The following is a 21947-nucleotide window of genomic DNA, read 5'->3' as shown; positions in this document are numbered from 1 at the left end:
CCAGCGCTCTCCGCCGCCCGCTGCGGCCTCTACCCGGGACCGGGCTAACCCTCCTGCAGGCTGGCCCATGGCGCTACTAACTACTCCTTGCTTTGTTCGTGTCTTCTAATAAGAGCAAGCCGATCATTAACCTTCTCAACGCAGCGTCTTTTGGTTTCTTCTGTTTCCAACCAGCAGAATATCTCCTTGGAACTTTCTTTTTTAACCTCTGCCTTCCTCACGCACCTATTTTTTGGAGGGGTCCTTTTCCCTGCTCTCTACCTCCTGTTTAAATTGAAACCTGTACACTTTAAGCTTTTTGCTCATCGCTTGGTTTTGCTCTTTTATGCCTTAAATTATCTTTGCGGCATTTTTGACTCATCTGCTGGGGAAGACCATTCCCTCAAGAAAACTTCCAACAGCAACTCAAAGCAAACTAAGATGACAAAATGGGGGGAAAGAATCTGTCCACTGGGAACGCTTTACGTCACCGTGTTGCTCTGGAAGACAGAGACTGCTCTGGGGCACCTGGCGAGGCGGCTCTGCAGTGCAGGCTGGGGCCGGTCCCTGTGGCCTGCTGCGCTCTGGCCTCCTCTGGCCCATCACTCATGCTGCCGTCTCAAGCACAAGGGTTGCTGTGGTGGGTTTTCCCTCTGTTTCCTGCTTCCTCACTGCCCTACCCACCTGTTTCCTACAGGGCAGATGGCCTGGCCCGTAACACTTTCCTGAAGGCATGCGTGAGTGAATAGAACTGTTCTAATGAGTGTATGTTTGAACGCTTTATAAATTTTTAAATACATTTCTCTAAAAGGGTCTGTGTCTCTCTTTATATTAAAAAAAAGTCTAGCTTTTGCATGTCTTTCTCTTTCCTCTGGACTTATTAATGCCTTAATTGGTTTGACTTGGTCTTATCCTTTCCTACTATTTTTTGTTATGTATTTTGTTAAACTCTATATTTAATTGGGGAAGAAATTAACAAATGGGTCTTAATACATTTATTTACAATTGAATGGCCGGGTAGGCATCCGCTGTCATGGCCACCATACTGTGTCCTGCAGAGCATGGCGGCCTTTCAGTTAAGTTGGGCATGCTAGGTAGACAAGTATGCTAGGTGGGTGAGCACAGATTTGAGTCTGGTGGGGGGTGGTGGGGAGATGCAGTCAACCCAGTGACGGGCTATACCCATCAGCACTTAGTTGGATACTCAATATTCAGGTGTGGCCTTATAGCTGTGACCCTCACTGAATCTGCCAGTTAGCATCTGGAGCTCATCATAGCCTGGAGACATTCCCATTCAGCACAGGAGACTTCAGAGGCTGTGTTTCAAAATTAACACTTCAACTGCTCCAAGACAGGAGCCAATGCCAGTCTTCTCTGGACATTCATGAGAAGACATGAAAAATGGCCACACCCTGGCTCCATCCCGAATGCTCTCTGAGGCCAAGGCGCAGTCTGCAGAGGGCACATGTTCCCGCGAGCTTTAGGTTGGGAAAGTTGCCTTTGCTTTCTCTCTTCCTCTTCCCACTTGTTCTCATGTGGCAGGGAACCTGGAAAGGGAACTCACTGAACAGGATTTCAGACAAGTCAAAATGCCTTACAGAAAGGCCCTAGAGGCCCAGGAAGACTCCAGAGCTCCGAAGTGGGGCTTTAAAAATGCCCTCCAGGCTGGGCACAGTGGCTCACACCTGTAATCCCAGCGCTTTGGGAGGCTGAGACGGGTGGATCACAAGGTCAGGAGTTCGAGGCCAGCATGATGAAACCCCATCTCTACTAAAAATAAAAAAATACTGGCCCAGCATGGTGGCACGCACCTGTAGTCCCAGCTACTTGGGAGACTGAGGCAGGAGAATTGCTTGAACTCGGAAGATCACACCATTGCACTCCAGCCTGGATGACAGAGGGAGACTCCGTCTCAAAAAAAAAAAAAAAAAAAAAAAAAAGCCCTCCAGGACTCTGAAGTATATCAGTTAGAAGGGGCCGCAGCCCTGCCCGGCCCCCACGTATTGGCACTTCTGTCCCCCTGGAGATCTGCAAAGGCCTCCTTCCTCCTTGACCACTTCTGTCAAGCTGTCTGTGGTCACAGTCAAGCAGCTGTGCCCAGCCCACAGCCCGGCTCCTCCTTCTCCCTTTAGATGTGCAGCTTCTGCAAAGCTCTGCTGAGAGCAGGAGTGACATGCATGTGGATCAACCCAAACCATGACTGCACCAGTCCTTCCTGTGGCTCTGTGGTCTAGCCTTTTGGCCTCCTTTATTGGGCAGCAATAAAAGTGCACACACATTGGAGTCACTCTAGTCCTGCCTTTCTTGCACAGGCCAGGTGGCCAGTGCCAGCTCACTGACCTTCCACTCTGAGAGACTGATAACCACGCCCACTGGGGGGGTGGTGGTGAGAATTAAGTAGGATAGACTTTGAAATGCCTAGTACATAGGAGGTGCTCAGAAAATACTAATAGTTATGATTCTAGTAGCAAAGTACTCTAATTATGAGATTGTAGCTTGGTATATTAGCAAAAGCAGGTACGCTGCAGAAGTTGTGTTTTTTTTTTAAATATTCTTGGAAATTTAGCTCTGTAATGTCAAAACTCTTGAGCATTGCCATATAAGTCAGAATACTAAAGTCCATGCTAAAAGTATAATGCATAAATGAGTATGCACAAGCCAAAGCCTGCCCTGTACCGCATCCTTTTTTGCTGAGGGGCCACAGGCAACCAGTGGGCACCCACAGGGACAAGAACAGGAAGCAGACTCCTCCACGGCAGAGACAAGGAACAGAAGCTAGGCAGCACCACCATGTTTTAAGTATGCACCACAGGTCTAGATTCATAGCCCTGGCACCTGGAATTCCCAGTGGCTGGCGTGTTGACTTTCTCAGGCTTGACCTCGTGGAGGAGGGCTAGAGGTCTCTCCTCTCTGGTCCTCTCGGCCAGCTACAGCAGTCCACCACCTGCTCCAGCATGTCCTGATACTGGCTCAGTAGACCAGGGCTGAAAGGCGGTAGAGCAGGGTTGTCTGACTGATTGCATCTGCACTCACCCGGGATCTGCCCCGGGCGTCGGAGAGCCCAGTAGCAGCTAGCACCTTTGGAGTCTTGGGAATCCATGAACATCCCAACAGTACCCTCAGTGGAAGCCTTTGAGCACAAGTTCACGGGAACGAGGCGCCAGATGCTGTTTCTCACGTCCTGACTAGATAGAGGGGACTTGGGCAAGATGCAGCTTCAGGAGTTGTCAGGGGATCTGCATTTCTTCTCCACCCAGAACCATAGGCCACGCACTAGTTGGGAGTTTGGGACAAACACTGCCGTTTGTGTTTCTTCTCCTCAGCAGCTGCCACCACTCTGTGTGTGGCATGGGTAGGGTCTTAAGAAATCTTCTGTCTTGCTATTGCAATCCTGCCTCATGGACTGGGCCACTCACCACATACTGAGTTCCTGCTGCATGTCAGCCCTGTGACTGAAGAGATCGGGTCCCACGGGGGCAGTGGCATAAGGGTGGGGGTACACATCCCACACCAGAATCCGTTCCCAGAGCTTGAGTCACAGCACCTGTGGCGAGCGGCCCTGGGATGTTTTGTGATGTGTTCCCATAGCAGCAGAGCCTTGGGGACACTTGAGTCATGCAAGCTCCTAAGAGGGACACCCAGCAAGTTCATACGCTGGAGGCAGAGTCACTCTCCATCCAAGCAGAATAGTGATCGATTTACGTTCAGGGTTTCCATGTTCTTCTTTTTAAAGAGAAGAAGTAGAAATGATTAAGCATGTCAGCAACGAGCTTCCAAAACCAAAGAGTCATTATTGCAGTGAATTTTTTAAGAGCATCCCTAAATTGCTTTGTAGAGAAATCGCATTTTCAGGTATTGAAATAGATGCACACAGTTAGCCAGAGGGTAAAGGAAACGTTGAAAGTTTCTCAGTGCCGGCCTGGTGAGCCCTGCACAGGGTCATGGTGCCATGGGGCACACTGACAAGGGATTTCACGTGATCAGGTCTCGTTTCAGTTCCTCCCTGCCTTTCTCTGTCTTCCTCTGTCCCTCTGCAGAGTGAAAGCAGCAGCAGTAGCAACATCTCCACCATGTTGGTGACACACGATTACACGGCAGTGAAGGAGGATGAGATCAACGTCTACCAAGGAGAGGTCGTTCAAATTCTGGCCAGCAACCAGCAGAACATGTTTCTGGTGTTCCGAGCCGCCACTGACCAGTGCCCCGCAGCCGAGGGCTGGATTCCGGGCTTTGTCCTGGGCCACACCAGTGCGGTCATCGTGGAGAACCCCGACGGGACTCTCAAGTGAGTGCTTGACAGTAACGGTGGCCTGGCAGGCAGCAGAGGGAGGGGGCGCAGCGCCCATGAGGCACACGATCTTGGATGGGGTAAGCATGTGGAAGGGGGAGCCGCGCTGGTATGTTAGTACAGGCTCAGCTCTGAGCACGTGGGAAGATGGGTGGCCTTCCATCTCACACACTCAGACTCACAGGGTCTTTGAATAATCTGCATTTAGAAATAGCCTGTTCTAGCACATTGTTCAGGAATCCCATTTGACAGCTTTTTGTGTTAGTCATAACTCAAGAAAGTGTTGTTGTTTTGCTTTTTAAGAAACCTAAGGGGAAAATATCCCTTATCGTTGTTTCTCTGAAATACATTCTCAGTCCCCATATTAGTCGGGGTCCTTCAGAGGAGCAGGACCAGTAGGGAGTGTACTGAGATGTCGGCGTAGACACAGGCTCACCCCGGTTTTTTGTGTGCTTTGCTTTAATGTGCTTTGAAGACATTGCCTTTTTTACGCAACTTTTGTGGCAACCCTATGTCAAGCAAGTCTCTCGGTGCCATTGTCCGACAGTGTATGCTCACACTCTGTATTTGTGTCACATTTTGGTGATTCTCAGATATTTCACACATTTTGTTATTGTATTTGTTATGGTGATATGTAGTTAGTGATGTTTGATATTACCATTATAATTGTATTGAGGAACAATGAACTGCACACATACAAGATGGCAAACGTAATAAATGTGTGTTCTGACTGCTCCATCAACTGTCCATTCCCCCATGTGTCTCCCTCTCCTCAGGCCTGCCTGAGACACAACAATATCGAAATTAGACCAGTTAATAACCCTGCAGTGGCCCCTAAATGTTCAAGTGAAAGAGTAATGTGTCTCTCACTTTAAGTCAAAACCCAGAAGCTTAGTGAGGAAGGCATGTCAAAAGTGAATATAGGCCGAAAGCTAAGCCTCTTGCACCAAACAGTTAGCTAAATTGTGAATGCAAAGGAAATAAAAGTGCGACCCCACTAAACACACAAATAGTAAGAAGGTGAAACAGCCTTTGCTGAGACAGAGGAAGTTTGAGTGGTCTGGATAGAAGATCAAACCAGCCACAACCTTGCCTTAAGCCAAAGCCCAACCCAGAACAAGGCCCGATCTCTCTCCAGTTCTATAACGACTGAGAGAGATGAGGAAACTGCAGAAGAAAAGTTGCAAACTAGCAGAGGTTGATTCATGAGGTTTAAGGAAAACTAATGCTGTAACATAAAAGGGTTAGGGCTAATGCAGCTGGTGACGTGAAGTTGAATCCAATGCGCATTTACCCTTCTGAAAATCCTGGGGTCCTTAAGAATCATGCTAATCATCACACCTTATATACCAAAAGGCTAATTCAGTTAAGAAACATGAAGCCGGTTTTGCTGCATTGAGTAGTATTTTACTGAATTTGATGGTGGTTTTTACAACTCTTCCTCCCCCTGGAATGCCTGCTGTGGCAGAGGCACCTACTCTGCCTGTGCTCTAGAAATGAAACAACAGAGCCTGGCTGACAGCACATCTGTACACCATGTATTTACAACACAGTTTACTGAGTATTTTAAGCGCACTGTCGACACGTACTGCTCAGAAACAAAAATTCTTTCAAAATATTACTGTTCTTTGACAATGCACCCGATCACCCAAGAGCTCTGATGGAAATGTGCAAGGAGATTCATGTTCCTTTCTTGCCTGCTAAGACAACATCCGTGCTACAGCCCATGGATCAAGGAGTAATTTCGACTTTCAAGTCTTATTTAAGAAATGCGTTTTGGGCTGGGGATGCTGGCTTACGCCTGTCATCCCAGCACTTTGGGAGGCCAAGGCGGACGGATCACCTGAGGTCAGGAGTTCGAGACCAGCCTGACCAGTATGGTGAAACCCCGTCTCTACTAAAAATACAAAAATTAGCTGGGTGTGGTGGCATGTGCCTGTAGTCCCAGCTACTTGGGAGGCTGAGGCAGGAGAATTGCTCAAACCCGAGAGGTGGAGGTTTCATTGAGCCTAGATCATGCCACTGCACTCCAGCCTGGGCGACAGAGCAAGACTCTGTCTCAAAAAAAAAAAAAAAGAAAGAAAAAGAAATACATAAATACATTTTGTAATGCCATAGCTAACATAGGCAGTGATGCCTCCAGTGGATCTGGGCAAAGTAAACTGAAAACCTTCTGGAGGGGAGTCACCATTCCAGATGTCATGGAGAACACTCATGAGTCATGGGAGGAGGTCAGAATGTTATAATTAACAGTAGTTTGGAAGAAGTTGATTTCAACTCTCATGGATGGCTTTGAAGGTTTTAAGACTTCAGTGAAGGAAATAACTCAGATGTGGCAGAAACAGCAAGAAAAATAGGATCAGGAGTGGAGCCTGAAAATGTGGCTTGAAGAGCTTCAATCTCATCATCAAACTTGAACAGATGTGGAGCTGCTTCTTAGGGGTGAGCGAAGACAGTGATCTCCTGAGATGGAATCTACTCCTGGTGAAAAGGCTGTGAACACTGTTGAAATGCTGGCAAAGAATTTAGAATGTTACATAAATTTAGTTGATAATACAACAGCAGGGTTTGAAAGGATTGATTCCAATTTCCAGAGAAGTTCTACTCTGGGTATAATGCGGTCAGTGTCACATGCTGCAGGGAAGTCTTTTGTAACAAGGGGAGTGGTGGCAAACTTCTTGTTGTCTTACCTTAAGAAATTGCCACAGCCAGGCCGGGTGCAGTGGCTCATACCTGTAATCCCAGCATGTTTGGAGGCTGAGGCGGGTGGATCATAAGGTCAGGAGTTTGCGACCAGCCTGGCCAACATAGTGAAACCCCATCTCTACTAAAACAATAAAAAAAATTTTTTTAAAGAAAAAAAGAAAAGATAAAGGCCGGACATGGTGGCTCAAGCCTGTAATCCCAGCATTTTGGGAGGCCAAGATGGGCGGATCACGAGGTCAGGACATCGAGACCATCCTGGCTAACACGGTGAAACCCCGTCTCTACTAAAACTACAAAAAAATTAGCTGGGCGTAGTGGCAGGCGCCTGTAGTCCCAGCTACTTGGGAGGCTGAAGCAGGAGAATGGCATGAACCCACGAGGCAGAGCTTGCAGCGAGCCGAGATCGCGCCCTGCACTCCAGCCTGGATGACTGAGTGAAACTCTGTCTCAAAAAAAAAAAAGAAAAAAAGAAATTGCCACAGCCACCCCAGCCTTCAGCAACTACCACCTCGATCAGTCAGCAGCCGTCAGCATCTAGGCAAGACCCTCCACGAGCAGAAATATTACGACTCACTGATGGCTCGGATGATAGCATTTTTTTTTAGCAAATAAAGTGTTTTTAATTAAGGTGTGTATATTTTTTAGACATAATACTGTTGCAGACATAATAGACTCTACTATAGTATAAACAATTTTTATATGCACTAAGAATCCAAAAATTGATGTGACTGACTTTATTGTGACTCAGTTTATTGTGGTAGTCTGGAACCGAATCCCTAGTATCTCTAAGGTATGCCTGTCCAGAAATGGATTTATGATAAGAAATTAGCTCACGTAGTTATGGAGACTGGCAAGTCCAAATCTGCAATGTGGACCAGCAGGCTTCAGACCCAGGAGAGCACGTGGTGCAGGCTGAGCCTGAAGACAGTCTGCTGGAGAACGCCCTCTTGCTTGGGAGACCAGACTTTTTGTGTTCCCTTAAGGTCTTTGACTGATAGGATGAGGGCCATTCACCTTAGAAAGGGCACTTTCCTTTACTGGACCCATGCAAATGTTCATCTCATTCAGAAGCACTCACAAGAGGACCCAGAATAACGTTTGAACCAATATCTAGGCATCCTGTGACCCAGTCAAGTTACACATAAAATCAGTTATCACAGGCACCTTTATATTTTCATCCTCAAACTTGAAGAGATTGTTGGTTTTATCTCCTGGTTCTGGAGAATCACAGGAGCATTTTCTCTAACAGAGGTCACTGTTCGTAGAGGATTTCCCATCCCCGTGCACACATATAAGTTGAATATTCCGCTTTTCTTTAACACTTCCAGGTAGCACTTGGTGAATGTTGGAAAGGCGTAATACCCACAATGTGTTCTTTTCCCCTAGGAAGTCAACATCTTGGCACACAGCACTCCGTTTAAGGAAAAAATCTGAGAAAAAAGATAAAGACGGCAAAAGGGAAGGCAAGTTAGAGAACGGTTATAGGAAGTCACGGGAAGGACTCAGCAACAAGGTATCTGTGAAGGTGTGTTCGGGGGTCTTCAGGAGCCCGTGTCATCCCAGCATGAGAAGGGATCAGGGAGGGCAGAGACTCTGCAGACCTGAAGCTGGGCTTGCTTATGACCTCCCTCCCACCCACCAGCCCTGTGCCCTGTGTGTCCTGTAGGGTCTTGTTAGGGGCACTACGCTGGCCGGCACAGGGATGGGTGAGTCCTACAAGGAACCAGGTAGACCCCTGCACACTTCCGCAGGTACACCTGTGGCTTATAAAGAACATGGTTAGGTTTGCAAATGAAGCACAGAGACTAGCTTCTCAGAAACAGCGGAGATGCAGAGAAGCTATGGCTCAGGCTTCCTTCGGTGTTCCTGCCTTAGAGCAGAGGGGAAGTGGCTACATGTGGGGGCGCATATGGGCTCCCCGGCTGTGACAGATTCCCCTGGGGACAACTTCAGTCAGCTTGAGTCCTGTAATCAGATTGCCTGACACCTGCGGCAGGGGTTGCCTGGAGAAAAAGAAGGTATCTCCTGAAAGGGACTCTGAGCGCCAGGAGCCAGGGCGTTGGTGGCTCTGCATTAGGAAGGCATCTGAGGACCAGCTGGACTCAGCCTGTAGCATGAGAAAAACACACATCTAAGCAGTGTTTTTGTGTTTGTGGGTAGGAAGAAAAAGACCCACCCAAATTAGTGTGCATGAAGCTTTTGAGTGCAGTGAAAAACGTGGTCTGTTTTGATTGATGCCCAGGCAAGTCAATTTCTACAAGTCTTTCAACAATAATTGTAGCCCTGGAATGAAAGTAATACACCTTAAAGTAGCTGATTTCAGTTAATGCTTGTTTGCTGTTTCCATTTCAGCTTCTCAATCCCAACTACATTTATGACGGTGAGTTCTGTTCTTTTTCTCGTAGTCGTAGAGATGATTCTAGATCTATGGGGCATGTTTCAGAGTACTTGCGTGTGGCCTCTGGAAATGGGTTTTCCGTGGCGCTCTAGGCGTGCAGAGCAGGTTAGGTCCTATCAGTCTGTCGGGGACATGTGGGTGGGTGTGGAGGAGGAGCCGGGACTGATGGGCCTTTACCAACTCCTTTCCCGTGCAGTTCCCCCAGAATTCGTCATTCCATTGAGTGAGGTCACGTGTGAGACAGGGGAGACCGTTGTTCTTAGATGTCGAGTCTGTGGCCGCCCCAAAGCCTCAATTACCTGGAAGGGCCCTGAACACAACACCTTGAACAACGATGGTCACTACAGCATCTCCTACAGGTGAGGGAGGCCCACTCCTGGTGGGTTTCGCTGGCTGGGAGCACCATCTTGTCTCTTGGCAACTGGAAATTCCTCCTTCACGGATAGATTTCTTTGGCCGCCTTCGGCACTCCACTTCTTCCCTGAGAGCACATTTCACGCCTGGGTGTACAGCTCCTCATCAGCACTCGAGCTCCTGCCTTGCCTTGATCCTGAAGGAGGAGGCCAGCGCTGATGGCCACATGCTCAGCTTTTCTCACGCTCAGTGTTTTCCCATCTGTGCCGCAGCGACCTGGGAGAGGCCACTCTGAAGATTGTGGGCGTGACCACAGAAGATGACGGCATCTACACGTGCATCGCTGTCAATGACATGGGTTCAGCCTCATCGTCGGCCAGCCTGAGGGTCCTAGGTAAGCACCGTGCTATGAGGAGTCTACGTGACCCAGTGGGGCACGTCTTCCAGGAGTCTCCGGAAGTCCTGAGTCTGCCCTCGCACTCCATGTGGCCTGACAGATAGAACAATAAGTCATCTGTGGGGCTGCAAAAGAGAATTGGAAGTAGCAGACCAAAGTGTCTGGGGTGGCACAGCAGAGTGACCTCTCGGCACCTTATGTAAGGTGGGGGGAGACACCAGAGCTCCTGTTGCTGGGAGGAGGATGGGGGCCTGGCTGGTGAAGGCCTCTGGCTGCCTACCATGGGGCACCAGGGCCCCTCCCCTCCGACCAGCCTCTGAGTTGGGGCAGGCTGCTTTCCGTGCTCTTAGTACTCAAAACGCTCAGATCCAGCTACTCAGCTGAATCTGGATCTGGTCTAGGTTGGTCTCACGTAGAATGGGCATGGGAAAAGCAGGAAAGGAGATGTGGGTGGGTCCCGGGCCTGCGCAGGCACTGTGGCCCTCTGAGACCCTAACAGCAACCCTTCTGGGTGGATGCGCCCCCTCCTTACCCTGTCCAGGAGGAACCAGGCCCAGGGCTGCTCAGCAGCTTGTCCAGAGCATCTGGCTAGGAGGCCTATGCCATGGGGCCTGCTTGCTCTGGTCTGAAGACCTTGTTCTCTCTCCTCAGCTAAACCGCAAGCTCCTTGGGGCAGAACCCATATCTTAGGCCCTTTCAAAATGCTCTGTAGTTGCCTGATGTAGATAGCTGCTGAGAAAGGCGTGGACTGCTCTCTGCTGCCATCTTGCGGAAGGCCGGCCATGCAGTACTGGGCTCTGAGGGTTCCTGTCCATCCTCCAGCTGCACCACAAATGGAGCTGCTTCCAGAGGACAAATCAAACCCCAAATAAAAGATCGATTGAGTCCCAGAGCACCCTGTGTGTAGACAGTAAGCAGAATTTGTCTTAGAACTTTTGTCCCAGGTATCTTAATTTCCTGTTTTTAACAACAGTAAATCAGAAAACAAGTTCTGATTTTTTTGGATCATGGAACAAGAAATTTTAAAATCTAGTAATTTGGCAGTAAACAATAAAAAGTAAAGATTTTCTAATTTTTAAATAACACAGAAATTACACAGGTGATTTTTTTTTTTTAATAAATCACTAGCAAAAGCTAAAGGACTTTAGAAAGGTAGACTATTCAGCCAGGCATGGTGGCTCACGCCTGTAACCAGCACTTGGGGAGGCCGAGGTGAGTGGATCACGAGGTCAGGAGATAGAGACCATCCTGGTTAACATGGTGAAACCCCATCTCTACTAAAAATACAAAAATTTAGCCAGCATGGTTGCACACTCCTGTAGGCGCAGCTACTCGTGAGTCTGAGGCAGGAGAATCACTTGAACCCAGGAGGCAGAGGTTGCAGTGAGCCAAGATCATGCCACTGCACTCCAGCCTGGGTGACAGAGTGACACTCTGTCTCAAAAAAAAAAAAATAATAATAATAAGACTTCATACCCTGGAAATGCAAATGGGAAAATAATCCAAGTATATGGTTAATTCTGTCACACAAATTCAGCTGCAACCGTAGGTTTTCAGAAGAATTACGTGGACTATTCCAAGATGATCTTAACTATTTCCAGTTGTTCTCTGAGAGAAGCCACTTTGTTTGCAGGCATCAGTAATTTTGTGTTTTATTTTAAATCTACCCATGGCTCCACTCCTGTCCGCCTGAGGCTATTCCTGCCCCCACAAGCTAGGGTGGGTGCCCTCATTCTGTCCAGCCTTGGCTGCCTTGCAGAGCCCCAGTTCTCAGATGCTCAGGAAACAAAGGCTTCTTCTAAGCCCAGCTCCGGCTCAAGGCAGGGAGATGGTCAGAGTCTGGGCTACGAGAGGGAGTCCTGAGGCTGGAGGCATTGGCTCTGCACCCTGAGGACATGTGCAGGCCCCCAAACTGTGTCCAAGAGAATCATCCAGAGAGCGCCCTGTCATGCCACCAGCCAGGGCCGAAGCTTCTGTTGATGAGAAAAGGGTGCCGGGGGCAGTGGCTCATGCCTCTAATCCCAGCACTTTGGGAGGCCGAGGCGGGTAGATGGCTTGAGCCCAGGAGTTGGAGACCAGCAACATGGCAAAACCCCATCTCTACAAGAATACAAAAAATTAGCTGAGTGTGTGTCCCACTACTCTAGAGGCTGAGGTGGGAGGATCACTTGCCACTGGGAGGTTGAGGTTGCAGTGAGCTGAGATTGCACCACTGCACTCCAGCCTGGGTGACAGAGCAAGACCTGGCCTCAAAAAAAAAAAAAAAAAAAAAAAAAAACCAGGGAGAAAGGAAGGTGTGTTTTAGAGGAGCCGGGGAGCACCTGCCACTGTGGTGCTCTGTCTCTGGATCTGGTTAGTGGGCACCGAGTCGCCATTTATGTTTGGTCCATTTTTCTGTATATATGTAATGCTCGAATAAAAATGTTTATTTAAAAAAGACAAGCCCTTTCAGTTAAAAAAAAGAAGAAGAAAAAATACTTTTATGTAAATAATAGTCCAGTATTTTTTAATGTGATTTGGTAGATGCTTCAAATCTGCCTAGTGAAATAATTTTATTTTGATTAATGATTCTCTGTCAGTACTCCTTCACCTACACAGTCAGAATTAGCCTTACCATTTCTAAAGCACTTTAAAGGGGTGCAAATGTTCCAGCATTAACAAAAAAGACTGCAGAATGAAACGTAGCCTTTGGTTTGCGTGATTGAAGTGACTGTTGCTTCTCGTGTGTCCTTCGGTGAAGATTTGGGGCTTTGTGTGTGCCAGGCACTCTTCTGGTTTCTGGGAGGCTGCAAAGGTGGATCAGACATGGGTTCACTTATAGTCATGTAGTGGTCAGCAGCGCTCCTGTGACAGCTGTGCTGGCTGGCAGCACATGGCACCCACCGGGACTGCCCACTGCTATGCAAGGAGACGATTTCCAGCCATGAGTGAGTCAGGGAAGGCACGTGGAGGAGGTGGCCGCCACCCCGAGGAGCCCGATTAGACAAGTCAGCTTGGACATGGTTTAAGGAAACACATTCCCAGTGACAACCTGGGGAGAGGTGAAGAAGCCCAGGTGAGGATAGGGGTGGACAGATGCTCAGCCTGGGCTGGACTGCAGGTCAGGTGAGCGGGCTGAAAGAGGAACTAAGTGGGGAGAGGAGGCTGGATGAGCTGGGTCAGGAGGGCCAGCCTCCCATGGAGGCTTAGAATCACAGTGGCAGCTGTGCTTCCCAGGGGCTGCCTGGCAGTGGGGCCACGTGGGGCTCCCCCACTTAGTGCTTCTTTTCACAGGAAGACTCTAGAAAGGATGCTTTCTGTTCCTGTGGACGTGTACACAGGATTCATTACTAACAGGTGATTTACAGTTGGCACTTTCCTAATAAAATTCTCTTTGTAGTGTATTTATGATTTATTAACCATGTAAAACTCTGTGAACGTTAAGTGAATACTGTGGACTCTTGATCTCGCATGGCTGTGAAAGGAGGCGTGGGGAGGAGAGAACAGCCTAGCCCTGAGGCAGTGCAGCCAGGTGAACAGGGAGGACCATCTGTAGCAGTGCTGTCCAGTAGAAGCAAAAAGAGGCCACATGTGCAAGTTTAGATTTTTCTAGTAAACACATTTTAAAAATAAAAGTAAAAGCAGCTTTTACGAACATGTATTTAATTTGAAAAATTATTAGTGAAATATTTTGCATTCTTCCTTCACACTAAGCCCCAGTGTCTGTGTGTCCTTCATGCACCCACCACATCTCCACTCCTGTGAGCCATGTGGCAGGTGCCGGGGGGCCATGTACAGCTGCTGTGAGGGACAGTGCGTGGCGATAGCCTTCTTACCCAAGAAGCTCCACGGGAAACAAGTTCAGGCAGGTGCTGTTCTTCTTGCAGGTCCAGGGATGGATGGGATCATGGTGACCTGGAAAGACAACTTTGACTCCTTCTACAGTGAAGTGGCTGAGCTTGGCAGGTATGAGGTACAACCAGAATGCCTTCCGAAAGAGTAGAGTGCAGGGAAGACATACCAGAGAGTGCGGGATTAAAGCCAAGCCGCGTTATCTTGCCAGCAGTTGGAAGCTGTGTGTCTTGCATTTGAATCGTAACTCTCATTGCCTTTAGATGCTAAACACTGGGGAAGTAAGGAAGCCGTTTTCCTCTCGGGTTCCAGCAGAGAGGCGGAATGCCACAAGCCAGCCCTCGATGGGGAGGAGTTGCTTCCCTCTGTGCGTGTAGGATAGTGGTAGCTCTGTGCCATCCTTGGGAGAGTTCAGGAGTCTTTCAAACGCTTCCTGTAGTTCTTAACCCTCTTGTGTCCTTCACGTTTCGCTTGTGCGTGGAGACTTCAAGGAGTGACAGTAAAATCAGATGGGGTATCAGCGTCCTCCTGCACAAACTAAGAGAGGTTTCCCATCTAGGGGGCTCTTTCTCTTCATGAGGGGCAGCCGAGCCAGGGGTGGCCCAGCAGTGCCATCAGACAGCCCGGCTCTCTTGGCTCTGCCTCCAGGGCCACACAGCACACATATCCAGGTGCTGTGTCCCATGTGGCAGGAAGAGCAGGGTCAACGGAGCATGACCGCTTTCCTTCGTCCTTTTGTAAGAACTCCCCCAGAAACTCCAGCAGCGGCGCCCTCTGGCTTCCATTCCTGAGGCCGTAACTGGTCACATGGCTCCTGCTGATGTCTCTGTCAGCTGTCTCTGGCTGCATAAAAAGTCACACCAACATGCTGTCTTAGGACAGTGGTGACGTGTGTCTTCTGGTGCGGTGTGCAGATGGGGCCGTTATTCTGTTGGCCCCTCCTGGCCTGGTCAGCTGGTGCACCATGCCCCGTGCGTGTCAGAGGCCTTGTCTGCGACACTGGCCTCTCTCCACATCGACTTTCACCCTGGGCCTCCCCACGTGAGGGCAGTGGCATTCCAGAACAGCAGGAGCGTCAAGGCCTCTGAAGGCTGAGCCTCAGAAATCAGCGACCAACGTCCTCCACACCCTGTGGGCCAGAGCCAGCCCCAGGCAGCCCTGATTCAAGGGGAGGAACAGCCCCCGCCTCCGAGTGAGAGACGTGTCAAAGCCGTGGCCTTTAACCCTGTGCACAGCCTGCCCACCACAGGCGCATCCCTGGTCCTCACGCGTGCAGAATGCACTCACCCACCTCAGGCCCCCATCTGAGGTCCAAAGCCTCATCCAGATCACGTTGAGGTGTGACCAGTCCCTGGAAGTGGGTCATCAGGTGCAGCTCCAGGGTCTTCGTGCCTGCCCCACACTCACACCCACAGGGGCGAGGCTGAGGCAGTGACCACAGCAGACGCTCCTTTCACACGTGCAGGGAAGGGTGGCTGAGGGAGGCGTGAGCAGACATCCTGGCTTCTGCACGTTGTGGGGAGCAGAGGGGAGCCACCTGGCAAGGCCGAGGGTCAGAGGTCTTGCCCTGTCACTTCTACCACACGCGGTGCTGGGAAGCAGCCACCAATGTGAGGAAACCAAGGCTGCCTGGGAGGGAGGACCAGCAGAATCGCGTGGCTGCGGGGACAAGGGCAGATTTGGGGGATGGCCATGGCACCACAGCTCCTCCGTGGAGTGGCCAGGAGAGCAGGGCCTCTGGACAGGACCGGGCCACCACACAGCCAGTCCATTTAGGATAACAGAGTGAGTCTCGGTGCCAGACCTCAGCAGCCTCTGCAAATGGTCTTCTTGACATATTTTACAGGGGCAGATTCTCTGTCGTTAAGAAATGTGATCAGAAAGGAACCAAGCGAGCAGTGGCTGCTAAGTTTGTGAACAAGAAGTTGATGAAGCGCGACCAGGTCACCCATGAGCTTGGCATCCTGCAGAGCCTCCAGCATCCCCTGCTCGTCGGCCTCCTCGACACCTTCGAGACCCCCACCAGCTACGTCCTGGTCTTAGAAATGTGCGTACACACCTGGCCTTCCGCCCCCAGCTCTCTGCCGCCGCCTTAGGGTTTTGTTGTTGCCGTTTGTTCTCTAAGAGGGATAGATATTGGGCTTTTAGAATGTACAGAACTAAAAAACATCTTCACTGTCACAGCCCACAGCTTTTGAGCCTTCCAGTAATGGCAGAAAGCAGTGTGGTCTTCACGGGGCAGCTGCCTGATGAAGGACAGTCACCCCTAGGGTGGAACGCCCGACACACTCAGCCGCCCGGAGACGCCCTCCCATTTCTGAAGGTCCCGTGAGGCCAGGCTGTCTCTGGTGCTGACCCAAGCCCCCATTCGTGGTTGGAGGCTGACCTGATACCCCTAGCCTGTGCAGGGGCAGCTCACCCCGGATCAGCGCTGCCCCTCAGGCCTCCTGCCAAGGGCAGGCCAGCTGGATGGGAGGGTAAGACGCACCTCCCTGCAGAATGTCCTCCACAGAGGGGGCGCGGGCACACCAACCAGAGCTGCCCCACTGGCACCGTTGTACTTACTGGGCTCCTTCATAAGATCAGAAAATGATTCAGTCACGTAAAGAAAAGTTGGAAACCTGTGTCCCTCAGGAGCTGTTCTCATGTAGGTGTGGGTTCGCATGGAAATGTCAGGAGAGCTCAAGCTGGGGGTGCGTCTGGCAGGGAGTGGCCGGAGGCCAGGGATGCCGCCCAACCTCCTACAAGGCAGGGACGACCCCCACAGATTCATCCGCCCCAAACGTCTGTGCATTTAGTTTTGAAAAATGTCGACTCCTCCTTTTTAGGGGGAGTCATTTTATACGTTTACTTTCATTTGCAACTTCTTTTCCACGGGGAAGGGTAAAACCTTTTGCCGCTGTTTGGAAAGTTTGCGTAGCTCTTCAGTGGAAGGACAGAATTAGCGGGGCACCCCCATGGGGTCATGCAGGGGCGGACTCCAGCTCGGGGCCCCTCGCCTGCAGGAGCTCCCTCCAGGCCCTGTACCTGATGTTGTAGTTATTGTCATTTTTTTCTTAAAGAAATTATGAATGCCTCCCCATACCCTTCCTAGGGCAAGGCTGCCACAGGGTCCCGTGTGGCCCCACATGCAGCCTTACCAGCTTCCTCGGGCAGCGCGTGTGCCGTGGGTGACACTGGATGTCTCAGGAAGGCCTCCCACCCATGGCTGCACAGCTAAAACCTCCCCCAGAACACGGGGATGGGGACCTGCTTCCAGCCCCTCTCCCAAGAATAGAAAACACATCTCGTGGCAGAAGGGCAGACGGTGGGGCGCACCTGAGCCTGAGCAATGTGTACGGAGAGGAGGTCCACGGGCCTGGGCCGGGCCTCAGTCCCCGCCCTCCCTCCCATCGGCTCATTTCTCACCCTGGGTATCCTTAAAAGCGGCATTGGCTTCGGAGGGTTGGCATGGGGCCGACATGGTGCAACGTGTGTGGAAGAGCTGACGTCCAAGCCGAGGCCTGGCCTGGGAGCCTCGGGACCTGGGAGGTCTCCTCTCTGGCTCCAGACGCTGGTGACCAACAGCCACTGCTCACCTTCCCCGGGGAGTTTTAACAAGACTGTGGCTTGAGTGCTTGTCATCAATCTACAAGGCCTTCGTTTCTGGACTGACATTTCAGTGCTTTCAGCCGTCATTTCTGGGAAACAACATGGTTTGGCCTCACCATCCTGTTCATAGGATCTGTTTTCATGACACATTACTCCAGTTCTCACAGGCTACTCCCCATTGCTAGACAGGCAGCTGATCTTCCTACAGATTTCTGTTTTGCAAAGAGCAGCATAGGCCGGTGTTGAGAGAGGCGGGGCCAGACCACCTCAGTCCAGTCCTGGCTTCTCCACCCTGGAGCGGTGGACTTTGGGCAAGTTTCATGCTTTCTCTGTGCCTGAGTTTCCTCATGTGTCACATGGGTACAGCAAGGCCCACTTCACAGACAGTCATAAGGATTAAATGAGTTGTTAGAAGGCGTTGAGCCCCTGGCACTTGGCAGTGCTGGGGAAGTGTTTTTTTAGCACGAACAGTAATTTCAGAGGAGGAAGCCTTCTGAGTCCAACGCTGAGCACTGACTGGGCCACCTCCTGCCCAGCCTGTGGTTACGTGATCTCAGTGAGTCTTCCCGTGGCCCATTTGACAGGTGAGGAAACTACAGCTCCGAGAAGCATGGTCTACATGCCTTCCTTCAGCAGATACCACAGGATGCCTGCTGTGCCTGGCACTGCCGGCAGCCAGGCCACGCCATCCCCCGCAACAGGCGGGTTTGGACCCTTGACTGGGCCGCTCTACCCCTGGCTTCCCTCTTAAGATGGAGACACCATGTTCCCCACTCGTGTCTTCCCATCAGAGCTTCACAAAAATCCCCTCCTTGTCTGGGCACACCTTAGAGGCACAGCCCTGAGATCCTGATGACACATTCATAACAGGTGACAGATCTGACATGTTTACTTCTTACTAGCCCGAAGAGGTCTGGAAAGGAAAGCACGTCGTAACAGTCACCCGTTCCTGCCTCTGTAGGGCCGACCAGGGTCGCCTCCTGGACTGCGTGGTGCGATGGGGAAGCCTCACCGAAGGCAAGATCAGGGCGCACCTGGGGGAGGTTCTGGAAGCTGTCCGGTACCTGCACAACTGCAGGATAGCACACCTGGACCTAAAGGTTGGTGAGGCCCCGGGCAGGTGAAGGGGGGTCCGAGCACACCGGCTTGGCCATGTGGGACACAGAGCCCGCTCTGAAGCCAGGCCAGGAGTGCCCGAGCGACTAGGGACAAAAAGGGTAGCAGGGGCAGCTGATTAGCACTGGTTGCTCATCTCTGTTTCTAAGCGTTTGCGTTCAGTGATGCACACAGTCAAGAGTACACTGGGTAAAACACTGGAGCCCTCCCAGCCTTCCACGACTTTCAGAAAGTCCCCATGAGTGTTGCCTGGTGGGTGTGGCGGGTGCAGTGGTAGCTTAGGCAGGAAAGAGAGTATTCCCTTCGGTGCTGGGAGGAAAATGAACAGCCAGCTTCAGAAAGCAGCCTGGTTTCAATAGGCTACTTGGCCCTTAGATCGCCAGAGAGAGCTGCTCTGTGAACCTGGGTCCCAGCTCCTCTGGGCCGTCTCTTCCTCCTCACCCTGGGCAGGCAGCTGAGGGTCCGGCCTGCTTTGCACATGCATGGCTTGTCCTAGTTGACATCATAGATTCCTTCCACCTCACCGTAGAGTCCCGCCCATCATCATGAGTAAGCTTAAGATTGGACTGGTCTGAAAATGACAGTTGTATTCTGTCTTCCAGCCTGAGAATATCTTAGTGGATGAGAGTTTAGCCAAGCCAACCATCAAACTGGCTGACTTTGGAGATGCTGTTCAACTCAACACGACCTACTACATCCACCAGTTACTGGGGAACCCTGAATTCGCAGCCCCTGAAATCATCCTCGGGAACCCTGTCTCCCTGACCTCAGATACGTGGAGTGTTGGAGTGCTCACATACGTACTTCTTAGTGGCGTGTCCCCCTTCCTGGACGACAGTGTGGAAGAGACCTGCCTGAACATTTGCCGCTTAGACTTTAGCTTCCCAGATGACTACTTTAAAGGAGTGAGCCAGAAGGCCAAGGAGTTCGTGTGCTTCCTCCTGCAGGAGGACCCCGCCAAGCGTCCCTCGGCTGCGCTGGCCCTCCAGGAGCAGTGGCTGCAGGCGGGCAACGGCAGAAGCACGGGCGTCCTCGACACGTCCAGACTGACTTCCTTCATTGAGCGGCGCAAACACCAGAATGATGTTCGACCTATCCGTAGCATTAAAAACTTTCTGCAGAGCAGGCTTCTGCCTAGAGTTTGACCTATCCAGAAGTTCTTTCTCATTCTCTTTCACCTGCCAATCAGCTGTTAATCTGAATTTTCAAGAGAAAAACAAGCAAATATAACTGATCAGCTGCCGGTATGTTCATCGTGTGAAATTGCATTCCAAGTGGGCTGTGCTCAGCAGTGCTTGGACACAGAGCTGCAAGCTGCGCTGGGGTGGAGGACCGTCACTTACACTCTGCCCAAGGCAGAGGTCGCATTGCTGTATCACAGTATTTTATTCAGGTTTCTGCAAAAAATAAAAAGATACTTTTTTAAACAAACATGAATAGAATTTTGCAAATTTAACGTTTTCAAGATTTATTCAAGGAAACAAAATGCCTATGTTCAACCACTGGTGTTAACGAACAAAGATACTGTGCGTCTCTGGGGAAGACGCACCCAGGTGGCGGCCACTCCCACGGCCTTGTCTAGGGCTCAGAGTCCACTCGGCTCTGAGCTTCTCCAGGCGCCTCGTCTGTGTGCGTCTCACACCAGACGTGGCTTCTGAAACGTGCATTCAACCTCAAACTTTTGCATAAAATAGAATGAATCGTTTTGCTCTGATGAAATGTAGGCCTTACTTGTATATAAGACTGTTCCTGCCTTCGGTCTGTGGTTTTCCCACCTGCCTCCCCTCCCCACCCCCCACCCACCGCCTGGGGCTTCCTCTGGGGGTCCGAGGGTATGCCCAGCAAATGAAGACATCAGGTTGGGTCCTGCCCCACTGCCCCTCCCCCTGTTCCTGCCCCAAGCCGTCAATCAGATTGTTGAGCAGTACACAGTCAGATGAAAATACTGTAAATGCACTCATTGGGGGTTTTTTGGTTTTACTTCATATCATGTGCAATGTTGTGGCTTTAACATTTTATGCAACTATTTATGAAGACCTCTGTTGTACCTGTAATAAATATATAGAAAAAGCACATACTTCGTATGGTGAGCTTTATGGTTTTGTGTGTGTGTTGGGGTTGGCGGGTGGGTGGGTAGGGTCGTAGCCCTGTGCCATCGGTTCAAGGAGACTTTTCGTGAAACTTGTTGGTTTTGAGGACTGTAAAAAGTGATTTCATACTCTGAATATAAAACTGGATAATAGGGTAATGTTTTAAAATTTATTATGCTATTATTCAGAATGCCAAAGTATTATTTTTTTTCCCAAAATCAGTCTGGACATTTACTACTTTTTAGACTTTTTGACTTTCAACTTTCTGTACAAAAATTGGCTGGGTTTTGAGCTTTTGGTAAGAAATAAAAGCCGATTAAGCACTGGCCGCCCTGCGGCTGGTACCCAATGCCCGAGTCACTGTGGCAGCATTCGCACTGGCGTGGGGAGTCCTTTCAACTCAAGGAGGCTGGGTTTCTGGGCACCCTTGAGGTTTTCTGGATGTCTTTTTATCTTTCTCGTGTGAACTGCACTACAAAAGAGACCAGCCCATTTCCCAAGCCAGCCAGACACCTGGGTCTTGAGCCATAAACTGGCGTAGTTAAGCTTTGCAGCTTCCAATGTATTTTATTTATTCTTTTGTTGGGTTTTTGTTGGTTCTTGTAAAATTGTACAGAAACTTTTTAAAAGAAATTGGATTCAAAACTGGATGTGTATTCGTAACCTCATGATTTTTATTTGTGTATTGTTTCTTTTATTATTTCAGTTAAATTTTTACATTATTTTGCATGTATATTTCTTTGTACAGAGACCTTACATGTTTACACAGTATGATGTGATGTAAATATTTTATTTTGCCATCAGTTATTTTAAAAAATTAAACATATTTGCCTGATTTTTGTGTTAGGCTTTTTATTTAAAGTGGTCACTGTGGAATCGGAAAGACAGATGGCTGAGGGAGAGACTGGCGCAGAGGCTTCTCATGGTGGGAGGTGGCAGAATGTACTGGATTGAGAAGCCTCTGTACACACTGAGAAATGGGAGTCGCTCAGCCTCCTGCAGACTGGTTCAGACGCCACACTCGAGACCCTGGTATGCGCCAGAATGTCGACTGCCTGTGCACAGCGAGGCCGTAGCTTGTCCTGGTTAGAATAAGCGAGGCTGTAGCTTGTCCTGGTTAGAATAAGCGAGGCTGTAGCTTGTCCTGGTTAGAATAAGCGAGGCTGTAGCTTGTCCTGGTTAGAATAAGCGAGGCTG

The 21947-nt window shown here is 50.1% G+C and overlaps 1 protein-coding gene across 1 annotated transcript in view; it reads left to right on the top strand.

The window, feature by feature from the left end:
* TRIO (trio Rho guanine nucleotide exchange factor) overlaps positions 1 to 21585 on the top strand; it is a 283878-nt gene extending 262293 nt beyond the window's left edge. Inside the window, 10 exon segments of the mRNA XM_011994189.1 lie at positions 441 to 619; positions 4017 to 4264; positions 8360 to 8498; positions 9326 to 9353; positions 9568 to 9730; positions 9998 to 10119; positions 13989 to 14067; positions 15800 to 16000; positions 18506 to 18644; positions 19263 to 21585. Of these exon segments, the coding sequence (XP_011849579.1) occupies positions 441 to 619; positions 4017 to 4264; positions 8360 to 8498; positions 9326 to 9353; positions 9568 to 9730; positions 9998 to 10119; positions 13989 to 14067; positions 15800 to 16000; positions 18506 to 18644; positions 19263 to 19805 (1841 nt within the window). The 3' untranslated portion in view covers positions 19806 to 21585.
* Positions 21586 to 21947: the final 362 nt, after the last annotated feature.

This window comes from Mandrillus leucophaeus, unplaced genomic scaffold (assembly GCF_000951045.1).
Source record: "Mandrillus leucophaeus isolate KB7577 unplaced genomic scaffold, Mleu.le_1.0 Scaffold445, whole genome shotgun sequence".
NCBI lineage: Eukaryota > Metazoa > Chordata > Mammalia > Primates > Cercopithecidae > Mandrillus > Mandrillus leucophaeus.
This window is presented reverse-complemented; position numbering and strand designations above follow the sequence as displayed.